This window comes from Lutra lutra, chromosome 7 (genome assembly GCF_902655055.1).
Source record: "Lutra lutra chromosome 7, mLutLut1.2, whole genome shotgun sequence".
NCBI lineage: Eukaryota > Metazoa > Chordata > Mammalia > Carnivora > Mustelidae > Lutra > Lutra lutra.
In genome coordinates this window covers 37,091,318-37,118,058 of record NC_062284.1, presented here as the reverse complement: position 1 = coordinate 37,118,058, position 26,741 = coordinate 37,091,318, and the positions used below count along the sequence as shown (strand labels likewise).

At 37.9% G+C, this 26,741-nt stretch overlaps 1 protein-coding gene across 1 annotated transcript in view; it reads left to right on the top strand.

Moving 5' to 3' along the window:
• PRTG (protogenin) overlaps positions 1-26,741 on the top strand; it is a 126,225-nt gene that overhangs the window by 40,264 nt on the left and 59,220 nt on the right. The window contains exons 3-9 of the mRNA XM_047738356.1: positions 17,098-17,242; positions 18,198-18,331; positions 20,093-20,230; positions 20,484-20,642; positions 21,260-21,419; positions 22,197-22,444; positions 24,622-24,786. Of these exons, the coding sequence (XP_047594312.1) occupies positions 17,098-17,242; positions 18,198-18,331; positions 20,093-20,230; positions 20,484-20,642; positions 21,260-21,419; positions 22,197-22,444; positions 24,622-24,786 (1,149 nt within the window). The remainder of the gene's footprint in view (positions 1-17,097; positions 17,243-18,197; positions 18,332-20,092; positions 20,231-20,483; positions 20,643-21,259; positions 21,420-22,196; positions 22,445-24,621; positions 24,787-26,741) is intronic.

The window sequence follows — 26,741 nt, the reverse complement described above, 5'->3', positions numbered from 1 at the left end:
TTTTATTTCAGTGGATTTTTTTCCTATTGGCAGCCAGCTCCTATTTATTTTGCTTGGTGTGTGATTTTCCTTGTTCTTAATCTCTTCCTTAAATTTCTACCAGAACAGACCTTTTCTCCTAGAGCATCACATTTCTGCATCTGCTTCTGGTGTTCTTATGATCTGGTCCTGAGAAGCCACTCCTGTTGCCTGTCACTCTCCAGGTGGTGCTGATCTCTTGAGGATGGACATCATGAGTCCAGCAGAACACAGGCCAAGGGGTAGCTAGAGAGGACTGTATTTCAGTGGTAGCTGAGATGTCAGGAGAAGTAGCTGTGGCTTCACCATTGCAACCCTCATTCATGGGACTCTTTCCATCTCCGTTTTAGGAGAGCAGAAGTATGGCTGTGGCACAAGTGTGTGTGCAGCACAGTGCACTTCTAAGCATTCAGTGGTGCAGTTTAATTCTGAAGGAGCGCTTTGATGTTCAGCAGTCTTCATCAGACATGAATTCCAAAACCCTGTCACCACTCTAGAAAATCTGTTTCACATGTGGGGTTCTTTGGCTCAAGCCAGTTGGTTCTAGGACCTGATTTCTAAATAATTTCAAGCCTGGTCTGATGGGATCTGTGTCAGGCTGAATATTATGTGACTTCCCAAGACAGGCTCAATGTCAGGGGGCCTGGGAACTGACACACATCTGGAGTGTATGCTGGGTCAGCGGCCTGCGAAAGGTCCCTGCCAGAAATGCATCCCTGCAGGGTGCAGCTGGCATCAAGAGGCCCAGGACTGTGCTGGGCTCCTCAGGAAGGGCTCATTTTTTAGATGCATGCCTGAGTGTGTGTGTGTGTGTGTGTGTGTTCACATATGTGTGTGTGATGCCTTACTGACTCCCTAATCTTCTAGTCTCCCAGCAGAGGTGTGACAGCTTTCCCCTCATTTCCATAGGAAGTGGAATAAATAGGAGGAGAGCTCTAGGTTTCTTACTCCTCCTGTTCCTCAGGAGCGTAGATCCATTCCTATTTATTAGGATAAATATTTGTCTACACTTTTCATTATGGCATGCTAAAGATAATGTAAACTTGGTTTCAGCCTCATGTGGTCCTTCAGAGTGTTTTGCCCACATTCTACTGTGTATACCCTCCAGATGATAGAGATGGTGAGGGAACTGAGTGTGCCCTGGGTATATCTTACTCATTTGTGTATCAAGTATCTGTTGAGTGCTTTTTTCATCTCTGTGCTCTGCCAAGAATACAAAGATGAAAAGACACAGGCCTTGTCCTGTGAGTAGGGGCACAAAGTTGAGCTGATAAAACAATGGAACAATCAGCATACTCCCAAGATATTGGGAGTATGAAAGAATTCTGCACTTGGGAAAATCAGGTGTGACCTCACAGAACAAGTAAAGACAGTCTGCAGGAGTTGGCTTGTAAAATTTATGTGTGTTACTGTCTTGCTTAATTTATAATTCTTTATTAAGCTTAACTAGAAAATTAAAAGCCTTTTTTTCTAAAGAACATAGTCTTCTTTGAAATTTATTTTTTAATTTACATACTTAAAAAAAGTAAAGCTGATGGGGTGCCTGGGTGGCTCAGTTGGTTAAGTGTCTGACTCTTGATCTGGGCTTAGGTCATGATCTTGGGGCCCTGCCTCTGGCTCTGTGCTGTGCTCAACAAGGAGTCTGCTTGAGGATTCTCTCCCTCACCTTCTGCTCCCCCCCACCCACTCACACGCTCTCTTGCTCTCTCTCTCTCAAATAGCTAAATAAAAATCTCCTTTTAAACGACAGTAAAGTTTACTTTATTGGGTCCATAGTTTTGTGAGTTTTGACATATGCAAAGGCATGGAACTGTCACCACGATCAGAATACAGAAGAGCTTCATCGCCCCAAAGCATTCTTTCACTGCCCATGTAGTCCTACTCCTCTTCCCCTAACTCCTGAAGCCACATTATCTTGCATTTTCCAGAATGTCATATAAATGGAATTATACAGTATGTGGGCTCTTGGGTTTTGCTTTTTTCACGTAGCCTAATGTATTTGAGATTTATCTGTGTTGTCGATTGTGTTAATTGCTTGTTCCTTTTTTTTTTTGCTGGGTAATATTCCCTTGTATAGATTTACTGTGGTTTATCCATTCACCGGTTGAAGGATGTTTAGGTGTTTAGGTAGCTTACAGTTTGGGGCTGTTATAAATAAAGCTTCTGCAAACTTTCTTGTATAGGCTTTTGTGTGAACATAAATTTTCATTTCTGTTGAGTACTCTACTTAAAAATGAGAATGCTGTAAGTGCCTATGATGAGTGTTTAACTTTAAGAAGCTTCCAAGTTATTTTCCAAAGTGACTTCGAATTTGCATTCGCACCAGCAGTTTATGAGGATGCCCACTATTCCACACCCTCAACAGCACTTGGTGTTGTCAGTGTTTTTTATGTGAGCCGTTCTAATAGGTGTGTAGTGGTATCTCCTTGTGGTTTTAATTTGCACTTCCTTATGACTATAACTAATGAGGTTGATCATCTTTTTAGTTGCTGTTCTACATTTTCCTTAGTTAAGTATCTGTTTGTATCTTTTGCCCCCTTTTAACTGGATATTTCCCAATTACTGAATTTTGAGAGTTCTTTATATATTTTGGATACAAATACTTTGTCGGATATGTGATTTACAAATTTTCTGTCCCAGTTTATGGCTTGTCTTTTCATTCTTTTAACAGTGTTTTGTTTTTGTTTTTGTTTTTAATCAGGAGCAGAAGTTTTTCTGTTTTGTTTGATGGAGTCTAGTTAATAAATTTTTTCTTTTCACGGATTGCATTTTTGGTGTCATATCTAAGAACACTTCACCTGACCCAAGGTCACAGAGATTTTTTTATATTTCCCTCTAAAAGTTTTATACTTTAATGTTTCACGTTGAAGTCTGTGACCCATTTTGAGTTAATTTTTATGTATTTACATGAGAGAGAGCAAGAAGGAGGGAGGAGGGGAGGCGGGCAGGGAGGGGGGCCGGGGGGGGGAAGGGAGAGACTCTTCAAGCAGATTCCCCACTGAGCCCACACCTGACACTGGGCTCAATCTTACGATCCATGAGATCGTGACCTGAACCAAAACCAAGAGTCAGATGCTTAACCAGCTGAGCCACCTAGGCACCCCTTGAGTTCATTTTTATGTAAGGTGTAAAGTGTAAGTCAAGATTTGGGGGTTCAGTTGCTTAAGCACTATTTGTTGAAAAGACCATCCTTTCTCTCTTGAATTGCTCTTGCAACTTTGTAAAAAATGAATTGACATATTTGTTTTGGTTTATTTCTGTGCTCTTCTGTTCCTTTAATCTATGAATCTGTCCTTTTGCCAATACCATCGTTCCTTGATTATTGTAGTTTTATCATAATTCTTGAAATTCTGTCTTTAGATCAAGCAGTGCAAATCCTCCAATTTTGTTCCTCCTTTTCAAAATCATTTTGGCTATTCTAGTTCTTTTGCTTTTCCACTGACATTTTATGATAGGGTGTAGCTTTTTATTCTATATGTAAGGACAGGTGTGGCCTGGGAAAATTGTCTGTCTTTAGTCTTCTGTGACTTCTTTCTTCCATATATTTGTACCCAACCTTCTTTCTACTGACTACTTAATATATTTATGCCACTTTGAGGCTTAAGAGTTCCCTGCTGTAGACTTGACAACGCTCTTGAGAATTCAGTTCTTTTTGGGAACTGGAAATGCTTCAGCCTCAGTAAGTTTGCCATTGAAAATTATGGATAGCTTGGAACATATCATTGAAGATTGAGATTATCCATGTTGGGTCTTTTTTTAAGGCTACAGTGGCTATAGCTGGACCAGTAATCTCTGTTGGCTCCATGAATCTTGTGTTTTCAAGTTCAAGGATGGTCAGGGCATACTGAACTGTGCCTTTCGGAAAGTTCTTTGGGAGTGGAAGGAATGTCAGTAATGGTTGAGGAAAAACACCACCATTTTTCTTTTTTAAAAATCAGCATTATTGATATATATTTCACATGCTATTCAGTTCACCAACTTAAAGTATATAATGAAAAAAATACTTGGTATATTCACTTGGGGCACCCATCACCACAATCTAATTTTGGGACATGTTCATACACCCTAAGAGAAAGCTGGGTAGCCATAAGTAACCACGCCTGTGGTCCCCCCATCCTTCCCACACCCAACCCTAAGCAACTGGGTCCATTCTTTGCAGCTCAGCACTCAGGCTGGGGATCAGAGTCAATGAATGAGTGGAGAAGGGCACTACCATTCTGTGTATGAGGACACTGAGAGCCAGAGAGAGCTTACTTTTGACAGATCCTACAGCTCATTCATGACAGAGCTTGGAAAGAATACAGGTCCCTGACCTCAGTCCAGTCCTGTTTCTCAATTTGCATTGCTTTCTGCTCCATAGCTAAGGTCCATTCATACCCCAGCTCAGGAGCCCATTCATGCCTGTAATCTTATTCTCTCCTCAGAAGGATCTGTGAAGTAGAGGGCACTACCTCAAGGGAAAATCTGATCTGTGTGTGTTAAAGGCAATGAGTAAGTGAGCCGAGACCATACCTTAGAGCTCCTGACTCCGGGATCTCTCTTTGTACCACAACAACCTCTGTGTCAGAGATTTAGCTTCTAAGAGCACAATGTATGCTGCTGGAATAATGGTGTCATGGAAGGCACCTTTGAGACCATGAAGGTCATTCAAACTTCCACCCAATTTGGAAATCTTTTACCATATTCTTTAAGGTGAAAAACAAGCAGCAACTTTTACATTAATTATTACTCATAAATATTTATTACACATTTTTAGTAGTTACCTACATATGCATTCATTAATTTAATCAACCAATAAATAAAATTCTCTGCCTCAGTCTTGCTTTGTCTCCTAAAACAATTATCTTTGGGTGCCACTAAAAATTTTTTTTGAGTTCTCATTGAGCTGTTTTTAAGTTTTTCAGAGAGGTAAAATGTCTTTGCTTAAGTTTTTGCTTTTTTCATAGTCCTATGGACTCACATCTTTTGCTCCAGTCTGTCTGCATCAACACTGGCCCATGCCACTCTATTAAGCCCAGCATTGTTGTCAAGCGCTAGCTCTTTGACGCCTGCAAAAAAGAACTTTGGTTGGCCTGCTCATATTTTATTAGGAATAGAAGAAGTCATGAGAGTGAATTCCACCTCTCCAGTTGAGTGATCCTAAGACTGTTGTCAATATAATTTTGTATCTTTTTTTTTTTCACTTAGCATGTCACAAACTTTTTCCTGTGTGATAACATAATCATTTTAAGGTCTCTGAGTTCCATTAATTGAGGATCAAATAGTGTCCATAGGCATTTTATTGTTGTTGTTATACGTTAACCTTTTTTGGTACTGTACTGCCAATCGCAGCGTGTTACGAGAATGTTTGTTATCATGCACTGTTGGAACATTTGCCCCTAGTTCTGGTCATACTGGTTCCACCTTCCAAACATCTCTATTCTGTCCCCATGTTCCCATCCCCAGTCATTCCTCCAGCCCAGGCCATAGTTACTGTTACAGAATGTCTTCCAGAGAAAAAGGAATATGGAAATTTGAGAAGAAAGGGTGAGAGAGAGGGACAGAGGTAGGAGAGAGGGAAGAAATCGAGGAGCAAGGAGATTGTGTTAGTGGCTGGACAACAGAAACTCAACGATTATAGTTTTTTCTCTAAGATGAAAATTGATGGCCAAGTGTCAGGTAAATACAAATATGCCAGGCATCTCTACAGGGACACACTAGGCATTATGTTATGAGTAAACAGTGATAAAAAACAAGTCTTGAGTGGTAAAAAGTTAAAAAAAAAAGTGTCTGTTGGAGAGGTGAATTTTTAGTCCATTCCAATTTAGTTCAGTGTCCATGTTCAGAACCCTAGGGGAGTCAGCAGCCCTTCTTTCTTCTGTTAGTTGAGTATCTCCCCCAAGGAGGGTTATGGTTTCTTTCTCCAGGTGTTTTCCTGTCAGGCACACTGGATGAACTATATTTGCTGTGTCCCATTCTACCTTGTACTATAGTAACCCCAAATGGTGGGCCTACCTGTGTTCTTTGCCCCTGTTTCTCTCACTGGTAGTCTCGTTAAAGCTTTCAGAAGCTTTTAGCTTTCAGAAGCTTTTAGCCGGCAGCCTGCATGCATCTCCCTCTCCCCTCCCTCTTTCTCCTTTATGTACCTGTATCTATGGGTCCTCATGGTTGCCTAGTCTTGAGAATCAGGCAGCCATGCATTCTGACACAATCCTCCCCAGTTTAGGTCAGTTTGTTTTAAACCAAATCCATGAGCACTATCTGTATTATGACTTCTTCTCTTAAGATACATTTCATTCCCCGGGGCGCCTGTGTGGCTCAGGCAGTTGAGTGTCTGACTCTTGATTTCAACCCAGGTCATGATCTTAGGGTCATGGGTTTGAGCTCTACGATCAATCTGCTTGAGATTCTGTCCCTCTCTACCTGCCCTTTCCCCTACTCATGAGCATTCTCACGCACATGCTCTCTCTCTCTAAAATAATAAATCCTAAAAAAAAAAAAAAAAAAAAAAGATAAATTTCATCCCCAAGGAGGTTTCTGATCCCTGCATACAAATACAGTTGACCCATGAACAACATGGATTTGAACTGTGTGGGTCCACTTATACATGGATTTTTCAGTAAATATAATATTGTAAATGCTTTTTCTCTTGGTTTTCCTAACATTTTTTCCTCTAGCTTTGTTGTAAGAACACAGTATATAATATATGTATAACATAGAAAAAATGTGTTAACGAACTGTTTATGTTATCTGTAAGGCTTCTTCCAGCCAACAGTTGGCTACTAGTAAAGTTTTGGGAAAGTCGAAGTTTTTGAGTGCACTGGGAGGTGGAGGTGGGGGAGTCAGTGACCCTAAAACTTCCATGTTGTTCAGGGGTTGACTGTACACCTGTGGCTCTTCTCCCTTTCTTCTCTCCATCCCCACCCTGTCCCATGCCACTCTACCCTGCCCGAGCAGAAGGACAGAATTAGGTGGCTGGAGTAATTCCAGAAGAATGACAGTGACAGAAGAGAGATGTACTGAATATTGGCTTGGCTTGAGTTCTATACTACTTTTTAGGATAGGAATATCTAAGTATGTTTATAGTCAGAGAGGAAGAAACTAGTAATGAGGGAGTGATGCAAGAGAATGGGAATAATAAATGGAATAGGGGCCCAGTGATGGTTATCAGGGATGGGATTGAGAGTGCCAGGAGAGAGCTAACCTTGGTACTGATTGGAATTGTTACTTCTTCCTCAGAACTGGGAGTGAAGGGAGAGAAGCAAGATGAAGAGGGAGAGATTCTTAGGTGGTAAGGAAGAAAATTTATGTCCAATACGATAATAGGGAGAGCTGAAAATCATTTACTGCCTTTAATGTAATGGGCACTGTGCTAAGTGCTCTGCATTCATTTACCTTCTGTAATCCTTAAACCCCCCTTTTAAGAACCCTATTTTTCATAACTACGTTTTTAAAGGAAGATTTTATTTATTTGTCAGAAAGAGAGGGAGTGCACAAGCAGGTGGAACAGCAGGCAAAGGGAGAAGCAGGCTCCCTGCTGAGCAAGGAGCCCAGTGGGGGTCTTGAGCCCAGGACCCTGGGATCAGGACCTGAGCCGAAGGCAGACGCTTAACAGATTGAGCCACCCAGTCCTTACATAACCACATTTTTTAAAGATGGTATTTTTTAAAGTAATCTTTACACCCAACAGCTCAAATTTAACAATCCCCAGATCACTCTACCAACTGAGCAAGCCAGGCACCCCTACATAACCACCCGTGTTTAAGAAGAGTAATTTGCTCAGGGTTAACTGTAGGGAGTGCTCTAGCCAAAATTACCATAATCTTCTCAGGGAGATAAGAGTCAGAGTTTTCTGTTGCAGATAGGAGGGAGGTGGTAACATGGTTCATTTGAAAGTTCACTCTAAAGAAATCTCTTTTGAGTACCTTTTGTATGCAGGGCACTGTTCTGGCTCTTGGCAACACACGGACATAATAAGACATGTTGTCTGAACTCAAGGAATTTATAATCTAGGATTCAAGTGGTTGGGAACCTGAATAAATTGGAAAGCTAGAGAATTCCTAAAACCACTTATTAAGAAGAGAACTGTTGAACAGCAGGGAGTGGCCCCCCTGACAGAAGGGGACTTGAAGAGCTTTGTGTCACTCTTTCCAGTTAGAGAACTTGAGTGTGGGGAGAACCATGTCTGGCATTTGGCAGGACAGGGTTGATAAAATAGCAAAGAAACAGAGAATTCTCAGGTGTTATTAAAGGTGTCTTTTAACATGGATACAGTAGAACTATACTGGAAAATAATCTAGTCTGGAAATCTTACATGTGGAATCTATTTCTGAAAGTCCCTGCATTCCAGCCTTGTTAAAAAGTTTCTAGCCTTTATTTTGTTTATATTTATCTTGACACATATTTTGGCTAAACACTTACTTTGAAAAGCAAGGGTATACCTCTTAGCTGCTGGTTGTCAGAATTGCTACAGATTCAAGCAGATACTAAATTGAGTAGAAGTCAGGTAATAAACCATTAATGGAATAGCTATGTTATGCTCGTACAGCTGAATAAAGAGATTGACACCCAAGACACAGAATAAGTGCATCTGTCTTATGTTACATTATTTCTATTAAGGAGGTGAAATTTTTCTATAAAATCATTTTTAAAATAAGTACAAGTAGATTCTTGCCTAGACTTATGGATATAATAAATTTTTAATTTCTGTTTGAAACTTGTAACTTGGTTGGTTTTTACTTCAGTAGGTAAATCATCAGGGTAAACAAATGGTTAACTGATCAGGTTTTTACCTCAGTAGGTAAAGCGTCAGTTACCCTGATGCTTTAAGTGATGGATTGGGTCTCTGGGTTTAGTTGCTCTTCATTTGCAGGTCAGTCTTCAAGTTTGAAGACTCAAAGTGAATTGGAGCTGATGAGGTAAGAAGTTACAGCTACGTTTGGATCAGTAGTGTCTGGGATAGACAAAAGCATGATTTGAAAGATCAGTGTCATAAAAATAAACTTTAATGTATAAACACTCCGTGATGGACTTTGAAATTGTACACATGGGAGAGTCTGAGGTAGAAATCTCCCTGTGTTATTGATGAGCTTACAGATTGCCTCAGGCTACTGATAGGTGCCTTAGACCCCTGGAAATAGCACAGAGACACTGGAACGTGACTACTGGCCATGCATCCCTGCCATTTAGGACTCCCCACGGAGGGGGTGTGGTATAGCAACTGGTGCCGTCCTCGACCATCTCAGGCCCTCAGAACTCTGGCTGATCTACAGCTTTAAAGACACTGGTGTAATCCCTGCATCAAGATTCTGACCCACTGAAGAATATTCTGTTTAGTGAAAGAATATTTTAAATTAGATTTACAAAAGAAAGTGATATTTTTCTTAAACTAGGGAATAGTCTGTGAACTTATTAATTTATTTTTTTACTCTGTCCTCTGTGAACTTACTTAAAATTATTGCATGGCTTTACCATTTCATACTGTGGTTCCATAATTTTTAGTTGGTTTTAAAATCAAAATGTTTTAAGTATTTTTTTTTAATTCATTGCAACCTTTTGGAAGCCTAAATGGCATCGTTTAATATGATAGTCCTGCATTTCCAGTGTAGAAATGTAGATATATTGCTTTCTGATCAAATAAAGGTTTGGAGAACATTTTCCTCTTAGCGTCTTTGATCCTTTTTTTTTTTTCTGACTATAAATCATAGAAGCAAATGATTAAGTAGACAGGTGGAGAGGAGGAAGTCACAAATAAAATAGGCACTTACATTTATTGTGTTTGCAGGGTTGTTTTTGAGGATGGCACATGTTTCTCGAGACCTTGTTTCTTACCTATTTTATAGAGCTCTGGCCTCTTAACAGCACTGCTTTAATGACTTCTTGTGGGGTTCTTGGTTTATGTTAGCACTGGCTGTGGAGGGAAAAAAGAGGTCAGGTTTCACAAGGAGGCCGTAGACTTGTAAAATCATACCTAACTGGTAGAAACAAAGTCCATGTCAAGGAGAAAGCCAAGATTTGCATAAGAACATAAGATGTTTTGCCATTTAATGTCCCCCTTAAAAAAAATCAAAATTACTCCTGAAACCAGTATTGCACTGTATGTTAACTAAAATGTAAGTAAAAATTTTTAAAAACACGATAAAAAAAAGGTTAGAAAAAAATCAATATAGAAAAACACTTGTTGGAAAGCAAAGTTTAAGACTATCATGATAGAGATATGCATGTTTACATATTCTCAAGTTTCTAAGTTTTCATGTAAAAGTTTATACAATTTGTTGAAAAGTAGCTATTATTCAGATGTTCTTTTTCTTGTAATTCTCAGATTGAGGGTCCTTGTTGGGTTGAGAATCAAGCATCCATAACTCATAGGTGATGTCTACCCAAAGAATGGAGTTCAAAGTACTAAAAAGAGGGCAGATAAAATTAAAGTGAGGGATTTTTCTCAGGTAGTGGAATAATAACAGAAAATTTATGCAGGTAAACTTTCCATTCCATGCCCCATGTAAGTAGTAAAATTTATTTTAAAAATATTACTTTTTCTTAGTTACATGTATTGTAGGAAAAATGTAAATTTTAAAAAATTATCATACATAATTCTGCCGCTAGAGATCTGAACTTAATTACCTATCTTCTTGTAGTCTATTCCCTATTATTTCATTATTGAAGTAGGGGATTTTATCCTCTCCAAAAAATTTACCTGTGCATATGAAAAATGGGAAAATTATTTGTTTCTCTCCATTTTGTGTTTCTTTACATAAAGTCTACAGTGTCTAGCTCAGTAGAAAAGAAGAATTTTAAATCTTAAAATACCTCTGACTTTGTTAGGGCTTTAAAGTTTATTTTTATTGCATGATGGTCACTAACATCCTTTGTTTGCCTTTCTGTAAGTCATCATTCTGAAAGTAAAAGCATTGTATTCACAGCAGGACATCCTGTTACTGTTACCACCTCCAGCACCACAACCAAGTTTACTAGGTGACCAGCAGTGTCCGAGCACACACTCCTGTTGTTCTGTGTGTATATGTGTACATACATGTATATGTGCGTGTCATTTAGTATTCTTACAATCACCTTGTAAAGTATCATCCTCATTTTACTGAGGGATGCTGAGGCTTGTGGTTGAGTAACTTCTCAAGGGCACGTAGCACCTGAACATGAGTCCAAAGCTGTGATTTTAACCCAGAGCCATAGATTTTAATATCTGCATTCTTTCTTAAAAAAAAAAAGATTTTATTTATTGATTTGAGAGAGAGAGAGAGAAAGCATGCACAAGTGGGCGGGGTAGGCAGAGGGAGAGGGAGAAGCAGACTCCCCGATGAGAAGGGAGCTTAACTCTGGGCTCAATCCCAGGACCCCGGGACTCCAACCTGAGCCAAAGGCAGACTCTTAGACAACAGAGCCACCCAGGTGTCCCTAATATTTGTGCTCTTAACTGCAAGGCTGTACTGCTTTACTGCCCTCCTCTATCTGCCTAAATTATGTCCTGTAGTTTATTTAGATTTTATTCCTGATTTTCTTTAAACCAGCTAAGGCTAAAGTTTTGCCTTAGCTCTCTACTTCAGTTTTCTATTGCCTTAACTTCCATCATCAAGAAATGAGCATAAGGGGGCACCTGGGTGGCTCAGTGGGTTAAAGCCTCTGCCTTCAGCTCAAGTCATGATCCCAGGGTCCTGGGATTGAGCCCCACATTCGGGCTCTCTGCTCAACAGGGAGCCTGCTTCCCTCTCTCTCTGTCTCTGCCTGTCTCTCTGCCTACTTGTGGCCTCTATCTGTCAAATAAATAAATAAAAAATCTTAAAAAGAAATGAGCATAAGTTAAATTGGAAGAACAGTGAACACTGTGTTTCCTGAGCTCATTCCAACATAGCTTCAGAGATAATAAATTCTTTTCTCTGCTAATTTTACATGTTATACATTGCTATTTTTATAGGCTGCTGTTCTAAAAACTCATGGATGTCTTTCTTCAAATCTTAATGACAGCCTGACATCTTGACCACCTGAACCAGTTAAAAAATCAGTATGGATAAGTATTTGAGGTTTATATTATTAAGCCCTGGTCTTTTATTTTATAAATTTTATAGCTTCCCAGTCTTCCTTAATATGCTGGGTTTCTTTTCATTCTGAGGAAATGAGAGTCTGTAATGGTGATTTGTCAGTGCATCAGAGCTCTTCTTTTGTGTTCCCTGTATAGGTACCATACTGTACTCCAACCTTCTAGGCACATAGCCCAGAAACCTCAACTGTTGGATCCTTCCCTCACTTTCCCTTGAACACCTTATGGCCAAATCATGGTATTCTGTGTATATCATCTCTTATATGTGCCTTCCCTTCCATTCCATAATCTCCTGCATCATTCAGGCCCACAGCCCATCTCTTCTACTGTTCTGATAGCCTCTTAAATGGTCTCCCTACCTCTAATGGTTCTCCAAGTATTTGGCTTTCTGATGTTCAAATGTATGTGAACTTAGAACTAGGAGAGTAAGAATGTAGGAATAGCTAGCAATTCCCACTAGGTAAACTGTTTTTCAAATAGATTTTAAACTTTTTAAAGATTTTGTTTATTTATTTATTTCAAGGGGAAGCGGGGCCAAATGGAATAGGGAATCTGAAGCAGACTCCATGCTAAGTGTGGAGTCTGACATGGGGCTCAGTCCCACAACCCAAGATCATGACTGAGCCGAAATCAAGAGTCAGACACTCAACTGACTGAGCCACCCACACACCCTTCAAATAGATTTTTTTAAAAATATATTTGATTTCTAAAGAAATATTAGACTGAGGTAGTAGACTCAATTTGCGTGCACTCCTGTTCTTATCTTTCATGGGTTCCTAGAGATAGAGGTTCTCCTGCTTGTGACAAGAGCCTTTGCTTCAGAATATTACCCTAGTATGCAGGGGTTTAAAGGTGTTTCTGTGTTTTGGAAATTTAGGATTTTAACACATATTCTTTTCCAACTCGAAAGTCAGTGCATATTAACTTAGACCAGAGCAGTAGAATTGCTTGGATGTAGAACCAGTAATTTTCGTCTTCAGTAGGAAGGTTGGGGATCTCATGAGAGGATTCGCATCGGGTGTCCAGAGACTGTTCACTAGCTGCAAAACCTTGAGAAAGGTGCTTAATTTCCTTATGTTTCAGTTTCTTCAACTGAAATTTGGGGTAATAATGTCTGTGGGGTTTAAATAAATTATATAATGCATTTAAAGCACTGCCTGGCAATAAAATATGTTTGATTATTGTTATTTCCATCATTATTATAACCTCTGTTATATGCTTTCATAATGCTTGGTATTTTTCCTTGAAAGCATTTATCACGGTTTGAAGTTGTATGCTTGCATAGTAATTTAGGTGAATGCCTTTCTGTATCATTAGACGAAGATCCCTGAGGGTGGTGCCTCTGTTAGTTTTGTTCATTATTGGATCCTTGACACCTAGAATATACTAGACACTGAATGAATGTTCGTTGAATGAACGAATGAACTTAGAAGAGATTATTTAGCCTAAAATATTTCTAAAATAGGTGTAATTAAAATCCTTTTCTGGACTGGGGAGATAGTTCATCTGGCCCATTAGTGATGAATAATTACATGACTCAAAGCCTGCCAGCATGGGTAAACTACAAACTAAATGAATGGTGTGATTATACAGATAATGGAATTGATATTGTGTGACTTGTGGAAATCAAATGCTTTGTGTCACAGTTTTAATGTGTATCTCTAATTGCAGAGATATTCAGTGTTTTTTTAAATATAACTACATGAGAGTGACTTTTTAAATACTGCTGCATGCTTACCATATAAACCGTTTGGTTTGGAGTAATTGATGTCAAACTACTTTTCCTTTTTGCAGAAAGGAGCCAATAAATCTGTTTATTGAGGATGTACTCAGCCAAAAAGAATTAAAAATATGTAGTTGGCATAAAGAAAGCTATTTGTTCCTTTTGACGTAGCAAGGATATATACATTCACTTTTTCTGATAATTCGGCTAAGCAGTTTAAAGACTTAGAAGGAGGGTTTGGTTGCTAACACGCAGTGTTTTTGACATTTAAAATTGGAATCACATTTTTTGTGAGATTATTCCTCTTTTGGTTTTTAGCAGTAATGGGTTGACCTATGGAAGCCTTTGAATTAATAGACGGAAGCTGCTTGTGAGCCCAGTGCAGCCATATCACATACTTGTGTACATTTAGAAGAAGTTTTTGAAGCAGGGAAGAGGAAAAATGGGAATAAGAAGACCAAATAAGGGATTTTCATCTTGGTTTCAGTGAGAGATGTTGGGAGAGGAACACAGGAGTGGATCTGACATGTGTTCAGGAGTTAATATCAATGGGAACAAGTGAATGAGAGTGTAGAAGAAGCAATTAATAGTGTCTAGCTCAGGTGAGTATCTGGATAGTTGTGTGACAAACTTAAGTAGAGACCCAGACTTGGAGGAAATAAGAGGGTTTCATTTTGGACTTGATGAGTTGGAAGTACCTTTTATAAATTCCAGGTGAAGGTGTCCAGTAGCAATTGGAGCCATGAGTATGAAGTCCTGGGGATGGTGATCTAAGCTGGAGATGTATTTTGGGGAATCAGCCGTAAGAAATGGATGTCACTGAAAACTGAATGTGGATGGGATCCCCCAAAGAGAATCTGGGGAGAGAAAAGAGCATGGAATCCCTGGAAGGAAAGGCAGAGGAGGAGGGAGCACCCTTGAAAAAGGAGACTGGAAGGAGGAATCCGAGAAATAGATAAGACAGTGTGGAAGAAATAAGAGTGTGCAATGTCATTGACACTGTTTCAATAAAATAATAGGGGAAGAAGGCAGATGAGATGTTCGAGATAAAAAGTCAGAGAGGAAGAAGGGGAGGCGACTAACATCAGCTACTCTTTAGAAAAGTTTTAATGCCATGGGGAAGAGGGTGGATAGCCACTTAGAGGGTTACATGCCATGAAGAGATGTCTGGAGTTTTGTTCTTTTTGTGTTTTGAGATTTGGAAAAACTTAATCACTCTTATAGTTGGAAGGAAGGATCCAGGAAAAGAATTTGAATATGCAGGTGAGAAAGAGAGAGAAGCAGATACATCAGGTTCCCAGAGGTGAGGGAGAAGAATGGGGTTGGCCCCGAGGTGGAGGAGTTATAGACAGAAGGATGGCAACTTATTTTTATTGTGGAATCATGAATGCCTCTTTTTTCTTTAGTCTCAGAGGTACTCATGAGAGTCCCAAAGGGTATTGTGCTTGGTCTTCTTTAGGAAAAATCATTTTCCCAGCAGGTTGAATTTTCAAAAGGGACCAGAGAGTGAGAAATGTTAAATATAAAGGTGTTTGGGGGATTTAAAAGATCCCCCTCCCCCAAGAAATCATGGACAAGGTGAATATGGGATCAATAAGAGAAATTAATGCTTCATAAATCAGGCATATCTCCTTCTGCATTAAGTCTGTTACAATATCATCCATCACATGATAAACTTGAGAAATAAGAGTGAAAAAGGCAGATGACAGTGATCATGAAAATGGTTTTGACTTTGTTATCCACTGACAAAAGTGGTGTGAGAACCACTGTTCTTGAGGAAACAGAAATTTTTGGTTACATACACACATAATGTATTACTCTACCCCCATCTGCTTTTTGGAAGTAGATGTTCCTGAGTATTTTCACCATTATTATTCACTGGCTTTGTCTTATACTCTAAAGTCTTGTGATCCATTTACAGATCAATGAAAGTAAGTCTAAGGCAGAATATGTCGTCTTCTGTCACTTTTTACCCTTCCCAGTCTAATGAAGTGTTAAGTCAGGTAGACCTTACTCCCTCTGCTTTTCTTCATAACGTCTCACTTTGTTGATAAACTGTAAGCACACACATGCATATGTATGTATGTTTGTATGTATGTATATTGACTGGACTCTGCAGAGAGGGGAGTAAGAACACCATTGGGGCCCTTTATATCCTGAAAAACAGTAAAGGGAAAGAAAACCACAGTGTTGTCTGGAGTCTGGACTCTATCAAAATGGAAAAGCATAGACACTGATGACTGGCTCCTGGAGGCCTGCCTAGAATGAGAAAGAAGAATTATCTCTAGAAATATCAACACTTGGAGATTTATCTCCACTTAGGAAATACATGAGACTAAAAATAGTCTCTTGAGTTTCTCTACCTTTAATTCGTCAGGCGCGCACACACCATTTGTCTTCGTCCTCTCCTTTCTCATTCGGCTCCATCAATACCAGCCTCATCTGATTCCAAACACAGAGTGACGTGTCTGTGTCCAGTGAGAGCCGAGTCTTTGTTTCCAGTGAGATATCTGTAGCATCTCACCATTCTCACCGCCACCACCAGGGTCTGTCATTCCTGTTTAAACAGCCTGTTGGTCTTTTGACTTGCTCTCCTTTTTCCACTCCATCCTGCATATCCACCCCTGGCTGATTTCTCCCAAACACAGCTGTTATCAGAACTACTATTGTCTTTGCTTAAAAATTTTCAGTGATGTCTTAATTTGTGTCATGGTACAGATCTGCTTTATCTCTAGTCTCCTTCCCCTTTTCCATGATCCCTTAATCTGAAATATTCTGCAATAGTTAGTTCTTGCTGTTTCCTTACCATCCTGTAAACAGAGGCTACACATTTCTTCTGTGCTTGCTTCCCTGTCACCTGGAATGTCTTTTTTTCCCCCTTCCATCCAAACCCAACTGAATCTTCAAATCCAATCTCTGTAAATGGTTTTTACCTGTCTAATTTGTCTTTCTTGATTTCCCTCTTCTCTGAAATATAGTAGTATGCGAAGTTCATACCACACAAAAACGGTATGTGATTACGTATCATGAATTATTTATTTTGTTTCAGTTGTATTAATTTTTTTTTCTTCAAATGGGTTGTAAGTTTCTTGAGAACTTATTTTAGAATTTCATCCTGGTAAAGACCAGATTCCCTGAGCGAGGCCACTGTCAGTTGTTTTTCCAAAATCATTGTCTAAACTATCTTTGTGCTGGTTAAGCTGGGTCAGTCTTATGTCTGGGCAGGAGTTCAAGTCTGATAATATCTAGCATAATGTTATTTCCAAGTACAGTACAGTGTAATAGTACCTGTACTTATTCTGCATTTGTAAACTTTATCTTACAGCGATTTCTACATTTGAAGTTCAGCCGATTTCTACTGAGGTCCAAGAAGGTGGAGTTGCTAGATTTGCATGCAAGATTTCCTCAAACCCTCCTGCAGTCATCACATGGGAATTAAATCGGACAACTCTGCCTGTAACTATGGACAGGTAAGTGCAGCTTTTTGTCATTGGAGATGATGCAGGAGTAATGAAGGTGTCGTGAGACTTACAGGGGTAAAACCATTATGGAGCTTATTTTCATTTACAGTAGTAATTACCAACCTCTTTAAGACATTTCAAACTTAGGGAAACAATTAGATCATCAGTCCTTGGTACATGGGGAATAATTTCCGAGTTTTGGTTTAGATCATAATTCAAATAACCTACCTTACTGCTTTGTTGCTTTCCTCAAACAACTTTTCCAATCATAGGACCACCTGAGCACCTGATTTGCCGCCCAAGGATTTAGGAAACCAAATTAGACCTCCACTGTGGCAATAGCACTCCTACTTTGGGGGTCTCCCATATGCCCTGGTAGCTGCCCATTCTGTCTCCATCTCCCACTTCTGGTCTCCTCTGGCCCCATCCCACACACCCCCTGTGATCTGCAGGTTGAGGTTTAAGGATCAAGAACTTAATAGCAACTTCATAAAGTCTGATTTCTGTCCTCATGAATAGCAGTATTCTAAAGTAGGTAAAAATCATTTGCTAAAATGGTAGGATGCTGAGATGGAAAATGTTATTCAAAAAAAGCTTTTTTTAAAATACTTAGATTCAGGTGCATCTTGGAGAATACATCTATTTTAATAGGCAAGACATCAGGATTTGAAAAAAGTCATACTAAGCTCTGGGCCACCAGTTATATAAGCTATAATGTCAAATGTAACTTGTATAAAATCAGACTGGTAGATTTCACAAACCACATACTGTGTAGTTATGCATGTTTCAGAGAGCTCTAGTGACCCAAATGAGAACAGTTGAGTCAAGCTAATATTTTAAATGGTCTTTAAAGTATTGCATTGTCTGGCACTTTAAAAAAAGGTTGAATGTATTAATCATAGAATACATGTTAAAATATAAAATCTCACTTCAAAGAATTTAATCCCCTTTCTTCTTGTAACAGGATAACTGCCTTACCAACAGGAGTACTGCAGATCTATGATGTTGGCCAAAAGGATGCTGGAAATTATCGTTGTGCTGCTGCTACTGTAGCCCACAGACGTAAAAGTATGGAAGCCTCTCTGACAGTGATTCCAGGTACCACACGGAAGTGACTTCAGCTTTTATTGGCCCAACTATTTTTCTTTTGTGGCTGTAATAGTATGCCATAAAATAGTACTGTAATTTCACTTAGATTATTGTTACCTCGTTGGAAATGGTCGTTTTTATCCTTATTAGGTACCTCTTCTTTCACAGGCCAGCTTGTTTTAAGTTACGTCAACATCTTTAAGAGAGAATGAATATTTGTTTTGTAAAAATATAAAATGTGAAAAGAGAAAAACAATTATCCATTCCCACCAAAACTATCCATTGTCAATAAAGATGTATTTCTAGTTTGGTATTTTTTTGCTTGTTTTAAGAAAAATTATAATTTGTGTTTATAAAAATGATACATGGTCATTGTAAAGATTATATAATATCTAATATCTATATATTATGTGTAATATATAAATATAGACATATATATAATATAGGCATATTATATGTCTATAAAAGTATAGAAGGAAAAACCTTTACATTAAACAATGTAAAAATATACAGATAGAAGTTTAAAAATATCTCCACCTCCAATACCCAGAAATTATCATTGTTAACTTTAAGTGAACGTAATTTCTATATTTTGCCATATGTGAATATAGTTAGAAGGGAAACTAGCCAAAGAGATGAAGATGCAGAAAGAAATATGTGTCTTATTAAAGTGGAATTACACATAGATACTAGTTTTTATTTTTAAATAATGTAAATTTACTTGAATATAGTGGAAGAAAATCTGAAGACTGAAGACATTGTTGAACTTCATAAGAATGTTTGTTTTTCACAAGTTTCCTAAAATATCATTGGAGGTTAAAAAAATCTCTTTGGAAAACATTGAGAAACTGAAATTGTATTTTTAACGCTATGTTTTAACATCAGGTAGTATCTGTTAGCTTTCTGGTATGAAAGATTAAAGACAAAAATCACTCCAACACTTCTTCTCTTCTCCCCACTGTCACATAATTTCTTAACAAGATTAGTGAAAGGATTAAATGAATCTTTGAGCCTCAATTAAAAGTGAATGATATGGGGCGCCTGGGTGGCTCAGTGGGTTAAGCCGCTGCCTTCGGCTCAGGTCATGATCTCAGGGTCCTGGGATCGAGTCCCACATCGGGCTCTCTGCTCAGGAGGGAGCCTGCTTCCCTCTCTCTCTCTCTCTCTGCCTGCCTCTCTGTCTACTTGTGATCTCTCTCTGTCAAATAAATAAAATCTTAAAAAAAAAAAAAAGAAAAAAAAAGTGAATGATATGGAAACAACTAAATGTCCATCAACTGAAGAATGGATAAATAAAATGTGTTCTATTAAATTCTAACTAAATTCTATTCTGTTATTATTACTCAGTAAAAAGAAATGAGATACTGGTAGACATTGCAACACAGATGAATCTTGAAAACATTTGCTAAGTGAAAAGAAGCCAGTTACAAAAAAGACCATAAAATATATGGTCCCTTTCTTAGGAAATGTCTAGAACAGGCAAATCTGGAGAGACAGAAAGATTAGTGGTTGCCAGGCTGGGGAGAGGAGATTGCTAATAGGTGTGGTGTTTATTTTTGGAGTTCTAAAATTGAATGTGGTAATAGTTGCACAACTCTGAAAATACTAAGAATCATTAAAATATCATCAAAATGGTGACTAGCTTATTATGTGAGTTATATCTCACTAAAATTATTTCTTAAGTGAATAACTTAAGGATATTTTAACTTGTTTCACTTATTATATCTTATTTGTAATTTGTTCTTATATTGTGCCTTTTCCTCCTCAAAGCTAAGGAGTCTAATTCCTTCTACACACCAACCATTATAGCAGGCCCACAGAACATAACAACGTCTCTTCATCAGACGGTTGTTTTGGAATGCGTGGCCACAGGAAATCCCAAACCAATCATTTCTTGGAGCCGCCTTGGTAAGTTTTCTCAGGGAAAGAAGTCTTTAAACTTTGTTCATTCTAAAGAAACTGATAAAATGTTTATTTTATATGCAAAACACATTTTTGTCATTTAAGTAGCTTTTAACTTAATGGCATTTCAGTGTGTAGAGAAAAGGTTTTTGTGTAGCAAATTTTATACTTTTTTATGGTATGATTAGATAGTGATCTTTTGACCTAATTTTAGATCTTATGTTACATTATTTTCACCGAAGTATTCTCTTGGAAATAGATCACAAGTCCATTGATGTCTTTAATACTCGGGTACTTGGAAATGGTAATCTCATGATATCTGATGTCAAACTGCAACACGCTGGAGTATATGTTTGTCGGGCCACAACCCCAGGCACACGCAACTTTACAGTTGCCATGGCAACCTTAACTGTCTTAGGTATGTTTTATTTCATTCTGCATTCAGGAGAATCTTGTATTTTAACATTTGTTGTTTTATCTCATTCATTGCTTACTTATGCCTTTCTTGAGTTTTGTAGCGTTGATATGAAAGTTGATATGAAATACTGTAATGCAACAATGAATTTTAGGAGAAAATTAAAGCCCTGGGTTAAAATGTAATTATCATGCCTCCTATTTGCCTGCATACCATTATGTTCCTTCTTATTTAAGCATCCCTTTTATGTCTTTGTTTACCCACCAGCAAATCCACATATCCATTTACCAATCTAAAATTTTATTCTGTTGGTTGTGGGCACTTACAAGTGGCTGTATATTATTGGGCTTAGTTAAGGTGGACTGTGGTGTATGTATTTTTAGCGTCTTGACACAGAGGTTTTCAATAGGAAAAACCTCGGGGGACTGAACATCTAAATGAGCAATGCTGAGAAAAGGCATCTGGATAGATATATGTAGAGCATAGATAAGAGGCTCCGACTGTTAAATATTTTCAAGGATGGGACTTGAGTCATTTGCCAGACTCTTCCTTGACTATTTGTATCATTCCTGTTTTGGGGACATGGAAATTTTTTTCTTTTCTTGTTTCTTTAAAAATAGCTCCACCTTCATTTGTTGAATGGCCAGAAAGTTTAACAAGGCCTCGAGCTGGCACTGCTCGATTTGTATGTCAAGCAGAAGGAATCCCCTCACCCAAAATGTCATGGTTGAAAAACGGGAGGAAGATACATTCAAATGGGAGAATTAAAATGTACAACAGGTGGGCTATGCTATTGTGCTACTCTTAGAGAACATATAATGGCTTTCATAATTGTTATATGAACTGGTTGTAATACCAAATATCAAAATTATCTTGGTATTTTAAACGAAAATAAAAGAGAAGTAACATCAGCATGCCATAGATTCTTCTGTGTTTTATATGGATCATAGAAGTGGTAGATTATAATGAAATAAATGAAGGACAGTCCCCTAGACTTGGGTACTCATCCTGATAAGCTAATAGCTAAGTTACTAGCAAGCATATTATGCCTTTGCAGTCTCAGTTCCTTCTTCCTTTACGGATAAAAAGAGAAACTAAGAAGGAAATATTCAAATCTCAAGGAATTTTTCCACAGCTCAAACTTAATGATTTTAAGAACTCCTTTTTATTAGTATAAATATGAATCTTCTTGTAACATTGCCATATGTTTAACAAAACTTTAAAATTTTTGTTTATCTGAATTTATGTAATGTTGCAAAGTTACATAAATTAGATGCTATTACAGAGTAATATACTTTCTTATAAAAGCCAATTTTTAAAAAAGAGATTAGTCACTCACCTAAAGCAAACAGGATTTGGATATCACTATTACTTAATTAAACTCAGAAAATAAGTAATTTTAAGCAACTCAGATTTTTCAGTAGGTTGACTACACAGTTTTTTGTTCTTAGTATAAACTTTTGCCACTTAAAATGAGAGTGAATTTAACAATAGTTTAAATGTATTTTTACATCATTCTTAGCGTTTTTGATAGAAGTATTTTTTTTCTTTCTTCAGTAAATTGGTAATTAACCAGATTATTCCTGAAGACGATGCTATTTATCAGTGCATGGCTGAGAACAGCCAAGGATCTATTTTATCTAGAGCCAGACTGACCGTAGTAATGTCAGAAGACAGACCCAGCGCTCCATACAATGTGCATGCTGAAACCATGTCCAGTTCAGCGATCCTTTTGGCTTGGGAGAGGCCACTTTATAATTCAGACAAAGTCATCGCTTACTCTGTGCACTACATGAAAGCAGAAGGTAAGCAATTTGAGGAATATTTATTTTCAACTGCTACTTCTTGTCAGTAATTTCAGTATGAATGACATCTTACAGAATCCAGAAAAAAAATTTTTTTTCTGGATGTCAGTTCTATAGTATTTATCTCTTTTAGTGAAATAACCTATCACCCACATATCAGTTTTTGCTAAATGTTCTTATTATCGTATACCTTGTATATATATGTATAGTTTAAGATTTTTATGTTTAGAAATAAGTACCATCTCTGCCTGCTGAAAATGACAAAGTGGTGGAGTGATGAATTTCATTCCAGCCAACATATAAATTCTTTAGCAATTGAAGTATGCAGTTACATAGGAACACTGGTGTAACTGGTTCAGAAAATAGTATGGTAAATTATGGTCACTATAACATGTTATTTTTAAGGGGGGGGAAGTACACATTATCAGATCCCCATAAGTTGATTTTATATGTTTTGAATGCTTCCTGAAACCATTTAGAACCTTGAATATTGAACAGGACTGTCTTTATTGATATGTCATTTCTTATATAAAACTAGAAAATCAGATCTACCTTAAAATTTTTATTCAGAACTATTAATTCCATTTTTTTGCAATCTTTTTTGCCCTAGTATTTTCTTTTGGCAAAAAAAAAAAAAAATTGGAAAAGGAAAGCTACTTAGAAATCCTAGAGATTTCTCTACTGATCTCTCATAGAAACCACAGAATTTACAAGTTTTAATTGTGCACACAGTCCAGATTTAATGCAGTAGACATTAAAACAAACCCTAGCACCCAAAAATGATGGTATGATAAAGTTGTTCATAGAAACAGGTGGTTTGTTGTTGTTTGTTTTTTGTACTTTGAAGTAGTATTTTGAAAAGGAATATTTTGAATTTAAATCAGGAGTTGTGTTAGCAAGAAGAATGAAAGTCTAACTGAGCCTGTTGGAGTATGTTAATTCCCTTCTTAGTGATTTAGGAAGGTAAAAGGAATGCTGGTTTTGGTGGAGACCTCTCTTGTTCGCTATTATGGTTGTTTCATTAGAGCCTCCACATGTGGCTCAGTGGTCTATTCAAGGACAGAACAAGGCTTTTTAATTCGAACTCAAGGACCTTGTTTGGTAGGTCAGAAATCGTACTATGCAGTTCCTAATTAACGAGCCATTAGCCAGTCTGTTGTGAAATGGCTGTAATCTTGTCTAATTAAAATGCTATCAAGTTAATTCAGAAATGTGGGAAAACTTAATAGTGGAATTTGCCTTCTGTTTTGTTTATAAATCCAGTGTGGGGGAGAAGGGCCTTCGTCTTAGAGCATTTTGATGAAGTTGACGTGCATTTGCCGTGAATTGTTCTCAAGGCCCAGGAGCTGCCTTTGCACTTTACAGATTTGCGCCATAGGAATTAAATCCCACAAAGACAAATTCTTTTCTGTACCTTGCCATGCATATTTTATAAAGAATTGCTGAGAATTTTTTTTTCCCCCCTCTTTGGGGGGAAAAAAAGTTCGTTGTGGAACAAAGTGTTTTGAAGCACATTCCGTGCCTCCCAGTTCTTTTGCTTTCAGTATAAATAAAAAGAACAACTTGTGTCAGTCAAATTTAATAGAATCTCTAGGGCCAAAATGAGATCTTTTGCAGGACGACTTTTGGTTTGGTTTGTTTTTATAAAGCGTAGAGCCATTACATTCCCTACTGTCTCTGCATTTACGTATAAAAGAAAAAGGAAGGCATGAGTTAAAGCAAGTAAAACTTAACACCTTTTGCAGGACAACTGTTGGTTTGGTTTGTTTTTATAAAGTGCAGAGCCATTACATTCCCTACTGTCTCTCCATTTATATATAAAAGAAAAAAAAAGGCAGAGTTTAAGCAAGTAAAACAACACTGTTACAAACTACAGAGTTCTGTAACTTTAAACTCTTCTGTGTTACTCCTGTACATTGTCTCTGCTATGGGTTTTGACTGGATTTTAAAACAAATTCAGAAGAGATTAATTATTTTCAGTTTCATTTATTAGGGAAGAGTTCAAACTAATTTGTAGCAAGACATAGTTACTTTTAGAAATCACTTTTATTTTTAAAGGTCACAAAAGTTAGCAGCGATTAGATCAGAGAATCAGTGTTTCACAGTAAGGGAAATTGGTCTTATTCACTTTATTGTTTGAATATTCCTAATTTTTAAACACTGATACTTTAATCTAGGTTTAAATAATGAAGAGTATCAAGTAGTCATCGGAAATGACACAACTCATTATATTATTGATGACTTAGAACCTGCTAGCAATTATACTTTCTACATTGTGGCATATATGCCAATGGGAGCCAGCCAGATGTCTGACCATGTGACCCAGAATACTTTAGAGGATGGTAAGAAAACAGTCTGTGTCATTTAAGTATGAACATCAATATGTTTAATCCATTTCAATGAATAAATGTGTTTTAAATTAGAGAAAATATCCTCTTTTTGGTTAAAAAAAAAACCAAAAAAACAGGTGTGGTTACCAGCAGGGTAGTTTGCCATTTCAAATTTGACCCTCATTTTTTGACAGTAACATGATATAGGTAAAGAGTTTTTATAACTGATAATGTGTAACATAAATTTTAATAATAAAATTCTTGTATTATTGTATTTCTTCAAGTTTCTTAGTTTAATTTGTAAGGATGACTTTTAAAAAATATTTTCTTGACATTGCAGATTTTTTTAAGCAAGTGGAACAAAATGTGAAATTTTTTTTTTTTTTAAGATTTTATTTATTTATTTGACAGAGAGAAATCACAAGTAAGCAGAGAGGCAGGCAGAGAGAGAGGAGGAAGCAGGCTCCCTGCTGAGCAGAAAACCCGATGTGGGGCTCGAACCCAGGACCTGGGATCATGACCTGAGCCGAAGGCAGCGGCTTAACCCACTGAGCCACCCAGGCGCCCCATAATGTGAAATTTTCTAAGCATGAGTAAATATGAGTGAATATATATATAAAATGAGAGGTCAGAGGTCTTGGACTTCTGGAACTGGGAGTTTTTGAAATTTAGTAAACTGTTGATTAAAAAATATTCTTAAAAAATCAGCAGTCTATTTTTAGGTATAATATGTCTATTCTGCTTAAGGAGGAAAGTAATAGTTCAGTTCGGTAACAGACTCTGGGTTGGAAGTTGAGTGCTTTTGAGAAGGCAGGCCTCCATATGTTCTTATAATGGTAGGAGATCCCATTCCTTAGGAAAGTCCTGAGGCTGATTCTCCTCCTGATTCATCACCTCTCTCTCTCTCCAGGGGCTCTCCAGAAGGCCCATTTTTGTACCCTTCACTGGGAAAAGGGAATGATTTAACATACGCTTAATTATACTGCTTTCCTCTACAGATGTTTTCCATCCTCACAGAATGGTCCACTCTTAGTTTTGAAAATATTTTTTTGAAGATTTTTTTTTTTTAAATTAGAACAAGAGAGAGAGAGCACGAGTGGAGGGAGGGGCAGAGGGAGAGGGAGAAGCAGACTCCCTGCTCAGCAGGGAGTCAGGGGGTTTGATCCCAGGACCCTGGGATCATGACTGAGCTGAATGCAGACGCCTAACCGACTGAGCCACCCAGGGGCCCTTCAAAACATTTTTGGGTAGATGATTTTCATATCACTTTCTTTGTTCATTCGGTCCTGATCTCTTACTTATATCTCTATTATGCCCCTTACTTAGATGCTTATAAATTTAGAGTTTGATAAAATGAAAAAAAATTACTGATCTGGATGTTCAGTTCCAAATTCAGTTTTCATTAGAGTCTTTTCTGTTTTAGGGGTGCCTGGGTGGCTCAGTAGTTAAGTGTCTGCTGTTGGCTCAGGTCATGATCCCAGAGTCCTGGGATCGAGTCCCACATGGGGCTCCCTGCTCAGCAGGAAGCCAGATTCTCCCTCTCCCTTTGCCATTCTCCCTGCTTGTGTGCGTGCTCTCTCTCTCTTTCTCTCAAATAAATAAATACAATCTTAAAAAAAAAAGTTCCATTTTAGAGTGAATCACAGTATTTATGACCTCTCGAATTCTCATCACATTTAACTTCTGACATGCGTATCTAAGGTGAAACATGGGCTGGGGAGGTGTGCTCTTTTGGGGCTTGTGGGGGTTTCTTGGTGTATGAGGTGTATTCCTCCCTATGTCCTTGAAGAAGAGGAGGCTGACCATGGCAAGCCACTTGTTAAAGCCTGCCAATTCCAGTTAAGTTATGACCTCAAGATTTTTTTCTTTTAAACCTTTTCTCACTTTGTAACTGTTTTACTTAATGAAGTTGCATTCTCTTTTCTGAATGACGCAGACTTCTGACCCTGCTTTTCACGTTTCTGCCC